This window comes from Mytilus galloprovincialis, chromosome 8, assembly GCF_965363235.1.
Source record: "Mytilus galloprovincialis chromosome 8, xbMytGall1.hap1.1, whole genome shotgun sequence".
NCBI lineage: Eukaryota > Metazoa > Mollusca > Bivalvia > Mytilida > Mytilidae > Mytilus > Mytilus galloprovincialis.
The window spans coordinates 7,052,339-7,068,428 of NC_134845.1; the positions used below are offsets into that span (position 1 = coordinate 7,052,339).

Consider the following 16,090-nt stretch of genomic DNA (forward strand, 5'->3'; position numbering starts at 1 on the left):
TTTGTTTGTCTAGGATTAGATAAGAATCACTTATAAAGCAGTTTATGTGTAGTGTCAATCTTACTTATTACCTAGAACTATTAGTTAACCCTTCCGGAGCACCTGCGATCATCCCCCGGTTTCTGGTGGAGGATCATGTTACTCAGTTTATGTACAAGTTTATTCTTTTGATTGTATTGTTTCTTCTTTTTTTCTTCATGGTGTTGTTAGTTTGGCTTCGACTTATAAGTTGCATATGACGTCGGCATCTATCGGTGGTTTCCTATTTAAACCATTCGTTATATTTCTACAACTGGGTCATTGATCACCGTTACATAATTGTTTAATGATTTAACTACCCAAAGACAGCAGTGTATATGTTTGTTTTACGTTAATTGTTTTGTCATAGGTATAGGCGATAGTTTTTTCATTTTAATTGTTTTACACCTTTAATTTCGGGACTTTTTATAGCCCTTATAGGATTAAGTTGTTTTTATGTTGAACGTCGTACAGTTGACTATATTTAGAAATACTCATAACACATCTCCTATTTTTTCTACTAATATAAGTGGATGTAGTATAAAGGCAAATAAATCAACTATCCATCAAAGTTGTTGACGTGAATGTAAGCAATTCTACTAGGACATTCTACGACGTTCAATTATAAAACAAATCCGTACCGCAAATTAAAGTCGGCTTAAAAAGTGACTGACATGAAAAATTTGAAACATTGAACTATAAACTGTTCTATTTGTGTCACCTACACATTTTTCATAATAAGCAATAACAGCCGTATACCTTGTGTACTTCAAGTTACCTCTTTCATCAACATTTTTTTAATATCTTTCAAATGTTCGGAATTACTGTCTCTCGTTATGAAGTAAATATAACTCAATTTCAATCTACTTTTAAAAAGGCATAGGCTGTTACAGAACATTTTCTACCATATATCCAAAAAAACTAACTGTGCGTTTAGTTCATGCTTGCACCCAAAAACATCAAATGCGTTCAAAAAGCAAACGATTTATTCCGTTTATATGAAAAAAAAATAAACCAAATACTGAATAATTCATTGATAAATTGCGTGAACAGATAACCAAACGATCGATTCAATAATGTGCTGATAATATTTACTGTATACGCAGAGAAACCATACACAATCTGCCTACAAACGTCACCAGCATCACAATTCCTAATTCATATCTAAGAACAAGGACAATTATAATAACATAATTCTCATGTTCCCAAAGTATGAGAAGATACCAGTAATATTTATGAAGATTAATGATATTAATTTGCGATTTGATGGTAAAAAAACTTTGTTTATTTTCTCTTCAATTCTGTTTACTATTTACATATTTTATAAATTGTGACGGAAACCCAATACCGTTTAACATTTTAAAATCATACTTATAGATTTCGACATCGACAGGTTCCATTTTATTCCTCTTCCCGAAGTAATGTATATATATATATACGCTGTTGTACATCCATCTAATCACTTACCTGCTATTCGGAGTATCCAAAACCCCAAATAAAGTCGTAGTAAATCATAAAAGAACATCATGCTTTTCTTATATCCCAAACTTTATAAAATGTTATTTGAGTATTGCAATGTTATGTCACCAGATGTTGAATTTCTGTGAGAAACGAATATGGGGAAATGTAGACCTTCAAGATATTCAAAGATAAAAAATAAAAGCAGTTGAAAAATTCATACAGAACCGTTATTGTTGATCAAGTAGAAATACACTTATATTAATTTGTATAAGAATTCATTAGAACAATTAAGAGTCTATTTTCTATAACCACATATTACCATTTGCATTCAGTCTCTATGGAGGTTGAAATGATAACATCTCCTATGCGTTTTTAACATTAGTTCATCGGTTTCTAATTAGACTTAAACCCACCCATTCATTCACACGTTAGCTTTGTATTGTGGTCGTGGTTATGAGCAATTAACCAATAAATCAGACACGAATCATTGGTTTTGTCGATCATTCGCTTTAAAATGTATGGTTTTGTTTGTTATATCTATAACTGTTTCTTACACTTTAAAATTTATTATTTCCGTAAAAATAATACACTGCTTTCATCTCATATATCAGCTTTTTCAAACAATAACAAAATTACTTAATTTATATGCACCAGTTATTATATCCAAATCACATCTACATTTCTGTCATAAACATATGATTATACAAACAAACAAGAAGCTGAGATGTAAATAATTCTGTGATTGTAAGTCATTATTTTTCTCAATCGTACACCAAAGACATTTATATTTTTAGTTGACTCATATGAACATACATGTACAAAATGTACATTATAAATATATAAACTTATTATGGAACTACATTTCGTTCTGTTTTTGCACTTGTCATCGTATTCCAATTTTTTCGTTACATAATCTAAAAATCTAATACAATCTCGCTGATACAACAAAACATGTGATAGGTATAGCTACATGTATTCTAAGTTTATAATTGTTCATCTATGTACTTTGTTTTGTAATTAAATTCGAACATGTTAGTGACATATAAAAAAAAATATATATATATAAACGGTAATTTGCATTACAGAACATTACGATGTAGATGAGTTATTAACAAAACAATTCTTTCTGTTAATGTTTATTCCATGTCTAAATCCTCATCAAATACCCCAGAATCGAGTCGGAATAAACTAGTCTGTGAATAACTACGACCAGATCTAAGATAGTCGTCAACTGTATCAGAATACATAGGTCCAACTTTAGGGGTCAGCATTATAACTGGGATTTTTCTTTCTTTAAAAATAGCAGATATGATGGTTAAGTCTTGAATGGACTGCTTTGGTTTAAACACATCAGGCAGATCGGATTCGGAAGAATTAGACAAATGTCGACTTGCTAAAGAAGAGGACATTGTGTTCTTTTCATCACCATTCATGAAATTTGTCTGTGATTCCTGTCTGTTCATTTTGTGCCTATTGATCTTCCATTTGATAGATGGAATTCTTATCTGTAAGGGCTTTCTGCGCAAACAAACACAACCATACTTCTTATAGAGACAGCAACTAAGAATGCAAATCAATATAATGAAAAATATAATTCCAAGTACACTAGCCAGATAATATAACCAAGTTAAATCCACCGGTGACTCGGGTTCAACTAAAAGAAGAAGACGTACATCATATTAGAGTGCATTGCAAGTATGTAAAGCGTACAATACCTTATAAAGAACAAAAGAAGAATGTAATAACTGCAAATATTATAGATGTTTCTACTACAAAATATGACCTCCATTTAACCAATCAGATAGATTTAAAGCCCGTCGTTCTATTCTGTCAGTTTTTATGGACTCCTTCTTCTTCTTTTAATTTACATTTAAGTTCGGTATTTTTGATACTCTTTTTATGTTAGTTGTTTGTATTAAATTTTAAAATTGTTTACCATGTTTACAGTGCTTTCTAATAAATTTATTTGCACACTAAACGGAGATGTATGTTAAACGTACACAAGCTGACTGCAACTTAACGACTCAACAAATCAAATATTTCTAAAGTCTTAATCCATTCATGAAGACAGTATGAAGATCTGTCGTTGTGAAAATAATACTCAATTGTGTTCTGACAACATCGATAAGTCTCTTATTCACAATTCACTATGTCATATGCACTTGCAAGAAAACAAATTTAACTTCAATGACTGTAAGAAACAGCAACTTAATCGTTTACAAATTATAATGTCAAAAAAATTACCTGGCAATATAACTCTATCAGGACACCTCACTGCAAAGATATAATTTAAATCAGAACATACCTTCATCAAAGAACAACATGCTGTTTAAATTTACATACAAGGCTATTGGAAAGTTAAAATCGATGTCATAAAGGTTAGATATGTAAAAATCATTGCATATAATATTACAAACATTATTCTATAGAAACACGATAAACATATATCATACTGCAAAACTAAATGATTATCTGGTAATACAAAGAGTAAAAATGAGGACCCTAACAACTTCGTCAGATTTAAGCTATTTGTTTGTAGGCTGCTAACTCGTCATTATTGTTTTTAGTTGTATCCTTGTCTTCCGACATGTGGTTCAGGATCTTAATATCCCCTGGAGCCCTTGATATTCCTAACCCCCCTTGTGTTTGGTTGGGTTCCTGATGCCCAGTCTCTATGTTGTGTTTGGTTGGGTTCCTGATGCCCAGTCTCTATGTTGTGTTTGGTTGGGTTCCTGATGCCCAGTCTCTATGTTATGTTTGGTTGGGTTCTTGTTGTCCAGTCTCTATGTTATGTTTGGTTGGGTTCTTGTTGTCCAGTCTCTATGTTATGTTTGGTTGGGTTCTTGTTGTCCAGTCTCTATGTTATGTTTGGTTGGGTTCTTGTTGTCCAGTCTCTATGTTATGTTTGGTTGGGTTCTTGTTGTCCAGTCTCTATGTTATGTTTGGTTGGGTTCTTGTTGTCCAGTCTCTATGTTATGTTTGGTTGGGTTCTTGTTGTCCAGTCTCTATGTTATGTTTGGTTGGGTTTTTGTTGCCCAGTCTCTATGTTGTGTTTTGTGTACTGGTGTTTGTCTGTGATCTTTTTTCTTTTTACCCATTCAGTGTATTTAGACTTATGAGTTTCGATGTCCTTTTGGTATCATTTGCCTGTGTCTTATGTTCAAGTCCTTACATATACTTTTTGACAACTATAACAACTACTATACAACTTAAAAAGACACTTGAAGCCATGATGCCACATGCATGTTGTCTACCCTGATACATACAAATAATATGCCATGCTACAATAGTAACACCCTCCGTTGCTGATCCAAGATCAGTAGACGTTGTTGTACTCGTACATGCTGTCGGCGTTTCTGTCGCGTACAAAACATCCCCTGTTAAGGAGTATGCCTGAATAAAAAGAAATCCAAATGTCAACATAAGTAATAACAAAAAGATTTATCAGTGTGGTCGATTTCCATTAAATGTTGATAAAATGCATGTATGTGAAAAAATGTATAAATAAAGTGCAGGGTCAAATACAATTTGAGTTAGGGCTTCTATTTTTTCCGTAGTGGGTCTTACACCATTTCTGAATAGTGAAAATGAGCTATTCATTATTTTGCTTACATCTTTCTCGAAAGATAAATCCATTAACTTGCAAAAGATCCATAATATCAGTTCCACTACATGAACATAAATATAGTATCATCTACTTTGTGGGATATTCCAGTTCGTAAGATACATAACATGTTGAAATCATACGAAAACGAACATTTATCTACCTCCAAGCCAGTTTATCATAAGCCAGATTTTGTAAAACGTTTTGTAAATAATCTTCAATCTATTGTCTAACCTTCAAACTGTTTTGATTTTAGAGCCACTGATGAACATACTAACTTATAAATCTGGTATATGTTATGACACTCTGTATAACTTTTAAAAATAACCATATTTCTACAAAACGGTGTCGTATACGGTCTCAAACGCAAGTTTCTTATATTCAACTATAGGTTGCGTTTCTGTAAATATGGACAATGGAATTTCTCATAGGAACTCCCCTTGCGGCTAAAACAGTGATATTTTTACTATAATAAAGTTTCGTGAAAAATAATATCCTAGAATGGAAAGTACTACTACTTTATTCAAAGGTCAAAACATAGGGCTGTCTGTCATATTTTTACTCCTTATATGCCCTGAACTTGTTAGAGTTTAAACAAATCAAATTATCTATGACTAATATAAATCTTCCCAAAAGAAGCGTGGTTTAAGAAACAGCTGTTTTTAAAAAGTGCTATCAAAAGCCTTACTATTTACAATAGACACCTAACACTTTATGTACTGTACAACGGTTTATAATGCAATGTCTTTGCCTCCATAGTAGGTTCGAATGACTAGTTTTAATTTTCTGCCGTTTCTTAGATGTTAACAAATTATAGAAAGAAACTTATTATAACTCATACATACAAAGCAAGAGAATCTGAATGTATTGCTGTCATCAACCGTCGTATCCTGATTCCAAACACCTAGATATGTTTCAGATCCCAATATGATTGAGAATAAACAACTGTACTTTCCGTCTCCTGTTAAAAAGAGTTGATAAAGTGTTTTGGGTTGACAAATAATCCTGAACCGATTTCTGATTCCCCCATAACAACTTCTATAACTGCATCATATCAAACAGGAACAGTGTGTTTGTGTTACTGTTGCAAGAACAAACATATAATCTTAAATAAAGGCAACAGTAGTATACCGCTGTTCGAAAGTCATGAAACGATTGAGAGAAAACAAAGCCGGGATACAAACTTAAATTGAGGTAAAGTCATCAACTATAAGAGGAACACAACGAAACAAGAGAATCACTGAAGTGCAACAAAAAGCCAAAACGACAATTCAAAACACACGAATAGGAACTATAAGTAAACAACTGCCATTTTCCTTAACTGGTTCTGGACTTTTTAATAAAAAATGGTGGGTTGGATCTGGTGTTGCGGCTAGCCAAACCTACCGCTCTTATGACGTTGTTTAATATAACACGAAATGATAAAATTACATGACAGGACTACGGTACAAAGAAATGCAAGAACATAACGTGCATAGAAATACACAAATAATCATTACAATAGAACATTTCGGCATGCTAATTGTTATCAAAAGTACCAGGCCTATGTTCTGCACCATGAATATTATTAATGGAATAATTGTGATATCCAGAGAAATATTTAAAGAATATAATTCTTATAGGTGAAGGGTTTACTTAGAATATTAAATGCTTTTCATCTAAATTGCATCTTCTGTTTTGTTACATATATTATTACAAAAATAAAGATAAAGATAAAGATAGTCAAAATAGTTTTCTACCTGATGTCAGTTTTGCTGAAGTGCAAGTGCTGTTGTATGTAAATGCTACTGTGGTCCTGTCTGTACAAGCATCTACTGTTGTTCCTGGACACCCAGCTGTTTGAGTACCAGAAGAGCTTGTGATATTCACGTTGTCAAATACAGCCAATATATCTTGTGGACATGTTGTGTTAAGTAGACCTTCATCATACGAATCTAAAGAAATTATAGTTCAGGTTAAATTTGTTAAATGACAACTACAGTTCAATAGATATTCGAAGATGTGATATGAGTGCCAAGGAGACAACTTTCTGTCCAAGTCACAAATAGTAAAAGTAAATCATTATAAGTCAAAGTTTGACCTTCACCACGGATCACTGGCTCACACCGAACAGCAAGCTATAAAGGGTCCAAAAAATTAACTTGTGTAAAACCATTCAAACACCAACGGTCTAATCAATATGAAAACAAACCAGAAATAAGAAACAATATGAACCACACTAACAAACGACAACCACTGACAACTAAATATTTTGTTAGATGTAACCAGTTATTACGTCGACTATGTATACAGAGACGACATTTGAATCATTACATCATTACATCTTCACTCAACATCTAACAATAAGGATTTCATACGCACACATCATTATTTAGAATTTCTAACTAAAGAACTATGATATCACAACAATACATGGAATCAAATATATACCTGTGAATCCCTAATCTACCGGATTTACACTGGATGTTTAAACTTTACAAAAGTTTCCATGCGAGCGATATCGCTGATGTTTTCCAATGCCATTCTTTCCACATTTTGCAAAAATCTAATCTCTAATGTTTATTTTCGTTACACTTCTATTCCCTATCGAATACATCATCTCATTAAACAAACCTTCTCTTTGAGGTCATCGAAATATAACATAGTGAAAAAAAAGTAAATATCACAAACATTCTGATGACTCCAAGGAAAATTCAAAACGGAAAGTCCCTTATCAAATGGCAAAACTCAAAAGCTCAAACACATCAAATAGAATGGATAACAACTGTCATATTCCTGACTTGGAACAGACATTTCTTGAGTATAAAATGGTGGATTAAGCCTGGTTTAACAGCTAGCTAAACATATCACTTGTATGACAGTCGTATCAAATGCCATTATATTGGCAACAATGAGTGAACAACACAATCAGACATAATGGGTACAAAAGTCACAAAAAGGGGACATCAGTCAACATTGTGGTATAATATAGCCGTATTTGGCACAACCTTTTTCAACTTTTGATCCTCAGAGCTGTACAACTTTGTCCCCCTTTTTTGGACTTTCGAACTTTTATATCTGTGTGTCACTGGTAAGTCTTGTTTGGACGAGGCACGTTTTTGACGTAATGAATTTTAAACCTGATGCCTTTTGTTATCTATTATTCATGTGTTTCTTTGCCTAATACGTTCTGCTATTTATTTGTATTGTAGTCCTGTATTATTATGTTGTCATTTTAATGTTATATTTAACAATGCCATCAAAGTGCAAGGTTTGGCATGCCACAAAACCAGGTTAAACCCACCATTTTTTTTCTTTAAAAAATGTCCTGTACCAAGTCAGGAAAATGGCCATTGTTATATCATAGTTCGTTTCTGTGTGTGTAACATTTTTACGTTGTGTTTCCGTTGTGTTGTTTGTTTTCTCCTATTTTTGAGTGTGAATTCACATTACTGTGGGACGTGTCGCGGTGCTTTTCTATCCAAAATTCATGTATTTGGTTTTGATGTTATATTGGTCATTCTCATCGGATGTTGTCTGGTGCTTGGTCCGTTGCTGTGTGTGTTACGTTTTAATGTTGTGTCGTTGTTCTCCTCTAATATTTAATGCGTTTCCCTCAGTTTTAGTTTGCTACCCCGATTTTGTTTTTTGTCCATATATTTATGAGTTTTGAACAGCGGTATACTACTGTTGCCTTTATTTAATTACAATAAAAATAAACAAAAATTTATTATAGAAGCAGAAACGGCATATATCAACTTAAACAACTTCATTGCTTTCTTATTTTTGTATTTTATTTATGTATGTTAAATCTACGTATAAAGGATTAAAAGATTTAAAGTACTGGTATTGAATGTTTAGATATACATTACCTCTTCTTTGTGAACAATTTTTTGTATAGACAATATAATTCTTGAAGTTGACCGATTAATATTTCAACAGACAGTCGGTTTGTCAATAAGTAATAAGTGTCAACCCTACTGATTGTGTACTCATATGATCAGATTTAAAACAAAACACACTGAAAGCCATAAAAAAGTTCTTTAATTTCTCTTTGAATGAGTGATCGCAACTTATATACATCAATAAACCTGCGATTAAAGAACGTACGGAATCTATAAAGTTTGCATCATACCTGACAATATTGTCTCAGTTAAACAATTTCAATCTAGAATATATTACTATCAAAAGAAGTTTAATTTCCAATTGTCATTTATTAACTTTTTACTTCACAGCAGTAATGTACCCACTGCTCCATTGTATTGGGTTCACATATTTTTATTGATACGTTACATTCGTGCATGTTTATACACTATACATTAGAAGAGGAATGGTCCTTATATAAAAACTTGTCAAACAGAGTTATGATGAAAAACAACTGAATTTGACAATAAAGTTGCAATAACGAATTGTCGTGTGCAACATTTTTACTGAGTGTGGACTCGCATGGACGGTGCTTCATGACTCATAAAAAAATGTCCTCTGTTTAGGCACCTGTCCTCGCTTCTTTTGAACTTGTTTAATTCCCGTCGTGATTTTGTTTGTATTATCGTAAGATGACATTTATGTTCAAATTAAGATTTTCCTTCAAATGCACATGAACTTCTTAGCTTGGAATAACCTCATTTGCAATAGTTTTTTTTGTAGTGCATTTGTTTTATTGAGGTGCCCTTCTAATAACAATTGAGATCCCTTTGTTCTGTTTTATTTTATTTTCTTGATACAATAACATTTTAAGAAATAGAATTCTCTAACCTTTCTTTGTAATCATGATAAAAGCTTTTTCGTCGGTTGTCTCGGTACAAACTTCATCAAAAGTAGGTTCTCCAGTCTTTGATCCATACAAATAATCCCGTAGAAACACGTCATAACCTATTGTATTATTAAATAATTCATAAAAAAACGGTGCTTTGGAAAGAGAATCAGGGCAAGGCAAATTACAAATTTTACAATTATATGCCCATATAATAGTTATCAAAGGTACCAGGATTATAAACGTTCAATTTTTTTTCAAATTTTATTTATCAAATTAAAGCTGATTGTGGATGCAGATATAATGTATTGACCGGATATATGATAAAAATCAGATTATTGTTCAAGCTATGAAGAGACCACAAGTCATGGTTTTGTAATTGTGGTTTATTGCTGTTTTCGGTTTGTTGGTATTAGTTTAGGGTGTTTCGCTATGCTGTATCGAAACTCAAACGAAGTTGCCTTATTTTGTTTTGTAAGCTTAAAGGTTAGCTGTGATGGGTTGTTCTTAAGATGTGTTATTACTTAAGTCATGTATTTTCGTCACTATAATATTGCACGCTTTTGTTTATTATATTTTTTTAATTTTTGATCAAATATGTATTTATGTGTAGTTGCTTTATTGTCTCATTGTCTTATATAACTTTTTCTTACACATATCTAAGTTAGTAAGCATGAATCTCGGCTGTGTCACACTTACCTGTCTTATAGTAGTAGTAATACGTAGTATTGCTCACTTGGTGTATCTCTAAACACATATAAAGCGAGGTAAGTTGGTTGAAGATATCTACATCCTCTGTTCCTCTGAAAATACAATGTCTCAGTTTTCAATGATTATTTTAGTATAGGTTAAGTATTAATGAAATACCAACATATATCATTAAGTCGTTACATACTGTAAGTCTCTAAACACATATAAAGCGAGGTAAGTTGGTTGAAAATATTTACATCCTCTGTTCCTCTGTAAAGACAATGTCTTAATTATTAAAGATTAGTTTTGTACAAGTTCCGTATAAATGACTTACCAGCATATGTTTTATAATCACTAAAACCTTGGGCATCTATCTAGGGTCTCGAATGATGTAAAAATACTCATCATCTGGTTTGATTTTGTCAAGGTAAGTATACTAAATATTTCACTGTCGTTTTTCTATATAAACGAGTTTAACCTCTATATGACTGACTTTATGCCATTTGAGTATATCCCCTTTACCACATTAACTGTCATTTTAAAGTCGTCCTGTCTCGTTTTATAATTATTGTAATTAGTGAATGTATAAAATACTAAAAATAATAAATTACTTGAGTAGGTATATGTCGCCCTGTTTTTCTATGCAACCAAAGTTTCTTCGACTTGTACCCGGAATTGATAGTGGATAATCTACTATTATGGTAGAATTCATATGGAGCTTATCTCTGCCTGCTATTTCATATTCATCATCGTAGTAAAATGGTAGATTACACGTGGCCTCTGTAATTATACAAGACATACTTTATATACATAATATACAATAGAAATGTCTAAAAGAATATCTTTTTAGTCTCAGTCATGTAAGACCTATATTTGTGTCAACATCATACTATTATAACTTAAATCAAAGACGAATACATGATTAGCATGTTTAAGATTATAAATGAAATACGCATTTATATGCATCTCAGTATACATATGAGATATATGCCGCTTCTATACATTCAGATATACAGTCGATAGTAGTTTAGTGAAAAAGGTTTATAAATGTATAGACCACTCGTTAGATAGACCTCTGAATTGCATTTTCTCAAAATTCGTCTACATAAGTTTGATTAACATATGTTATTGCTAATTATTATTTTTCGTCTTTTAAGCTTGTTTCAAAGAAAGTGCGGTATGATTGCCAATGAGACAACTCTCCAAAGGAAACCACATGGCACAGAAATGAACAACTATGGCCTACCTGACCGCCTTTAATTTTTTGCAAAGCCCATTCAACGCGTTCGCCTATAAAAGGCCCCCCAAATGACAAAATTAATGTAAAACAGTTCAAACATGAAACTAGCGGTTCTATATATGTACAAAATAATGAACGTACAAAAATATATCACATAGCAATCACTGAAATACATGCTTCTGACTTTGGAAAGGCACATAAAGAATGTGTACATTTATCAATGACAGAAGCTGTGTAGTGTGTAAAAAAAACAATAAAATAAATTTTAACGTTAACGTACAGTCTTCAACAATACACAGTAGCATGAACTATAAACGATCAGCCGCCTACACTTTAGAAATATTTGAAATGTTGGATTCCAAAGAAACAGTTAAGGGATGTGGTTGGGCTCCAACAAACATAGAGTATGTTAATAAAAGCAACAATGGTATATCGCTTTTTGAATAGACAATAACTGTTTAGTGTCTTTAAATATCAGCTGTATTTGTACGAGGCTAGACAACAAGGTGTATGCGAGCTTTTAGCGAGCTACTACACCTGTTACGAGTCGAGTACAAATACAGCTGATATTTAAAGACACTAAACAGTTATTGTCTTTATCCTGCAATTAATTCTGTATATTATTTGTGTTTTGAGAGACACAAAAACACATGTTTTGCATTTATTTGCGATTTGAAATCTCTTGAGTGCCGTGTAGTAATACGATACAGTAATCACACATTCAGCTGAAGACGAGTTCGCAAAAAAAGAATCCCGAATGGTCAACAATAAAACATCGATTAAGGTGAATAATTATCTATTTTAACAACACAATTAATATTCAGCAGTAAAAACAAATAACAAAACATTGTCCAATTTGAAACAGAAGTGTACGAGTTGTCCTACGCTTCAGACTCGACATTCACTAAACATGCATGCTGAAATTGACATAGTTGTTTTTGTTACACAAGCATACACATAAAAGTTTTGAAATCGATAGTTGTCATCGTAGAAAAGACTGCTGTTCATGTATGTCCGTTATCAGAAAATTGGTGTGATTTTTATTGCTCTAAAGAAATGTTTGAAAATAAACAGAACGTATAAAAGTAATCGTAAATTCGCAATTAGTAATTCATTGGAATGCAACTGCAATACACATTCTGAGGTCATGCAGGTTCATACAATACTCAGTCCGGCAGTGGGCGGAGCTTTAAAGCGATATCTGTATAGTATACAGATACAGCATAGTGATATCTGTAGGGCTGTATCGGTATAGTAGAACACCCAATTGCAGGATAAAATTAATAAATCGATTTAGAAAAAAACAAATTCGGATTACAAACTAAAACTAAGCGAAACACATCAAATATAAAAAGAGAACACCGACAGAACAGAAACACAGCACTAAAATGTAACACACACAGAAACGAACTATGATATAACAATAGCCATTTGCCTTACTTGGTACAGGACATTTTAAGAACAAAACCTTGTTTTGTGGCTATCAAAACCTCCCGCTTTGATGGCAATGTTAAATATAACATTAAAATTACAACATAACATGACAGGACTACAATACAAATAAATAGAAGAACATACAGGACAAAGAAACACAAATATAAACAATACAATAGAACATTACGACAAGCTAATAGTTATTAAAGATACTAAGCTAATAGTTTTTTGAGCTACCAGGTACGTAAGACAGGAGTTGTCGTGTGTTGCTATGTATTCATATTTGCTGAGTGTTGAACGCTGAATGATTACAACTTATAGATGCTATCTTTAAGTCATTTTGATATTTTATCTTACATATAAATGTTACAAAATAGAAGTTCTAGCAAGTAAATATAAGTGTCTTTACCTGTTTGGGAAATGCGCATTATAATCAAAGCGCAATTTAGAATCCTAAATGTGTAATACATACTTGGGATACGTTTAGTATGAAAGGATCCATAATTCGACAAATGATTACAAATTTATAATACACCAAAAAAACTGGTCAGTATGGAATGACGTCGTAAAAAAGTAATAAATATGATTTAACGTAATTGATACAACTATGAAATTACAGAAGACATATAACTGAGAAATAAGGCGTATAACCTTAGCCATAATGTATCCCATCCCTAATCATCCAAATAGAATTTTTGACACAGTTATGTCATTATCAACTGTGTATAATCTACTTATTTGTCCATGGCTTTTATATTCTCATTAAATTGGGAACAAAGTTTATGTTCTTCTAAACTGTTTTCAATAATGATGGGTATTGTTGCAAAATATATTTATGCTTGACACAAAATATTAAACGATTTGTCACTATTTGTGGTTTTTTGTTAATATGTCAATTACTTTATCGAAAATATTTCAATACAATTACACCTCGCACTGTCTAATTTTAATGCAAAAAAATGAAACAGTTATCATAAGCATTTCTTCGTTCATAAGTCGAATTCAATACTTTAGTACTTAATTACTACATCTTGAACAATTTCGTTTCACATTCAAATAACAGTAATATGGACTTAAATCATTTTTCAATCTGAATAAGAACATTAAATCTTATTAGAGCCACGCTCGCAACACACTACAGAATCCTAGCAACAACTCCGTATTGGGCATGTTCGTTACCTATTGCGTGACAAACTGCCGTACTCAAAATACAAAATGTGCACCCCCAGTAGCTGCACGAATTTCCCGTCCTTCAACCAGTAAAACCATCTAGAAAGAGCTTTGTGTTCATTTGTGTGCGTCCTATATATGTATGAAATATCTGCCATTGTATGTTAAGCAGATGACAAATATTGAACTAGTTGCAGAGTGTTAATTTGTTTTAATTTACATTAGCTACATTAAGTTAACATAATTATGCAACTTGAAAATTGCAGCTTTCCTTATTGTTATGTGTTACAAGTGGAAACGTATTTAGTTATATTCATTACCATTTTATTTTGTATAGTTGTCTGTTTATTTTTGAAGTGCAGCAATCTACCTTGTAGTTTATTGCTGCATCTAAATGTTTAATTGTAAAACACACCAAGAAATTGCTTATCAAAAGAAACATTAATTGTTGGTTCAGACCGTTTGGATGGTTTTACACTAGTATTTTGTTTTTGGGTCCTTTATAGCTTGCTGTTCGGTGTGAGCCTAGGCTACGTGTTAGAGATCATACCTTAACCTATAAAGGTTTACTTTTATAAAAATTGTTACTTGGATGGAGAGTTGTCTCATTGGCTCTAAATACAATATGCATCACTGCCCACAATAAAGCCTATATTTCAATGATGACGTTTTTATAAAGTCTAAAATGATTCATTTTGAAAAGTTTTTTATTATCTTCGTTATAACAGACTATTATTAGTTATAAATCAAAATGAGGTGTTAACTGCATTACTGTCATAGGTGATTTTCCGAGCGGCTGAGATAGTTTTCACTGGTAACATCATTCTAGAACTTTATTTATTTATGGCTGTTAGTCTTTCAATTACTTATATAATTATTTTTCGCTATTTTTCATAAACAGGATAGAAAATTATGGGTATAATCGATACGTAATATAATGTGTGTAACTTTATTTTAAACATTTATAAGAGTTGTTTCAGTATAAATACACCATGTTCTTTGTTTCCAACCTTTGAAGTCTTCGCGTCTGTAAATGTCATCCAAAGTAAAAGGAGAAAAAATTGCAATTGGTCAGTAGTTTCGAGTCAGGAGGCTATATAAAAATTCCAGTGGTTTGACCATTGTTATCTGTTTGCCATGTTTGTTTTCCAATTATTGTGGTTTATTTTCTTTAATCGCAAGGTTGGTTTTCTTTATCAAATTTGATTATGTCGTGGACGATCGTAGCTATAGTCGTCTATACTGCTTGTTTAAAAATTAGTATTAAAGGCTATACCGTGACCTATAGTTGTATCCATTAATTTTCACATCATACGGACTCTGTTACTATATATAGTAATGCTCTAATACTATGGTTTGTTTACGAAAAAAAAACGAATTTTGACTATCAACTCCTTATCCTACTCTAATGATGACCAACAAGCTACATTAAGGTGAAATTATAACACATATCAACACTCATTCGTTGAAATTAAGAGAAAATAGGCAAGTAGAATACGGTGAGTACTTGTGAGTTAAAGGGCCATTCGTCATTGACACGTTAGACTGACTTTCAATAAAAGGGACAAGATATATACATAAGATTCCACCGACGGTGCGAGGGCTGTATAGTCAGTGAAGGTCGGTAAAAACTCTCATCATCATCATAATATTCAAGCATTACAAGCAGCCTTTATAATACGTACAAGACATTTAAGAGCATCCAATGACGTAAATACGCATAATTTCTCATAAAAGTGGC

General features: G+C 32.2%; 1 protein-coding gene across 1 annotated transcript in view; it reads right to left on the reverse strand.

Annotated features, from left to right (window-relative positions):
- Nucleotides 1-13,655, reverse strand: part of LOC143042952 (uncharacterized) — a 32,486-nt gene extending 18,831 nt beyond the window's left edge. The window contains exons 1-9 of the mRNA XM_076215457.1: nucleotides 13,589-13,655; nucleotides 11,117-11,285; nucleotides 10,515-10,618; nucleotides 9,818-9,934; nucleotides 6,823-7,017; nucleotides 5,929-6,044; nucleotides 4,746-4,872; nucleotides 3,724-3,753; nucleotides 2,618-3,133 (exon numbers count right to left, since the gene is read on the reverse strand). Coding sequence (XP_076071572.1) covers nucleotides 2,618-3,133; nucleotides 3,724-3,753; nucleotides 4,746-4,872; nucleotides 5,929-6,044; nucleotides 6,823-7,017; nucleotides 9,818-9,934; nucleotides 10,515-10,618; nucleotides 11,117-11,285; nucleotides 13,589-13,649 — 1,435 coding nt within the window. The 5' untranslated portion in view covers nucleotides 13,650-13,655. The remainder of the gene's footprint in view (nucleotides 1-2,617; nucleotides 3,134-3,723; nucleotides 3,754-4,745; nucleotides 4,873-5,928; nucleotides 6,045-6,822; nucleotides 7,018-9,817; nucleotides 9,935-10,514; nucleotides 10,619-11,116; nucleotides 11,286-13,588) is intronic.
- Between the last annotated feature and the right edge of the window lie 2,435 nt (nucleotides 13,656-16,090).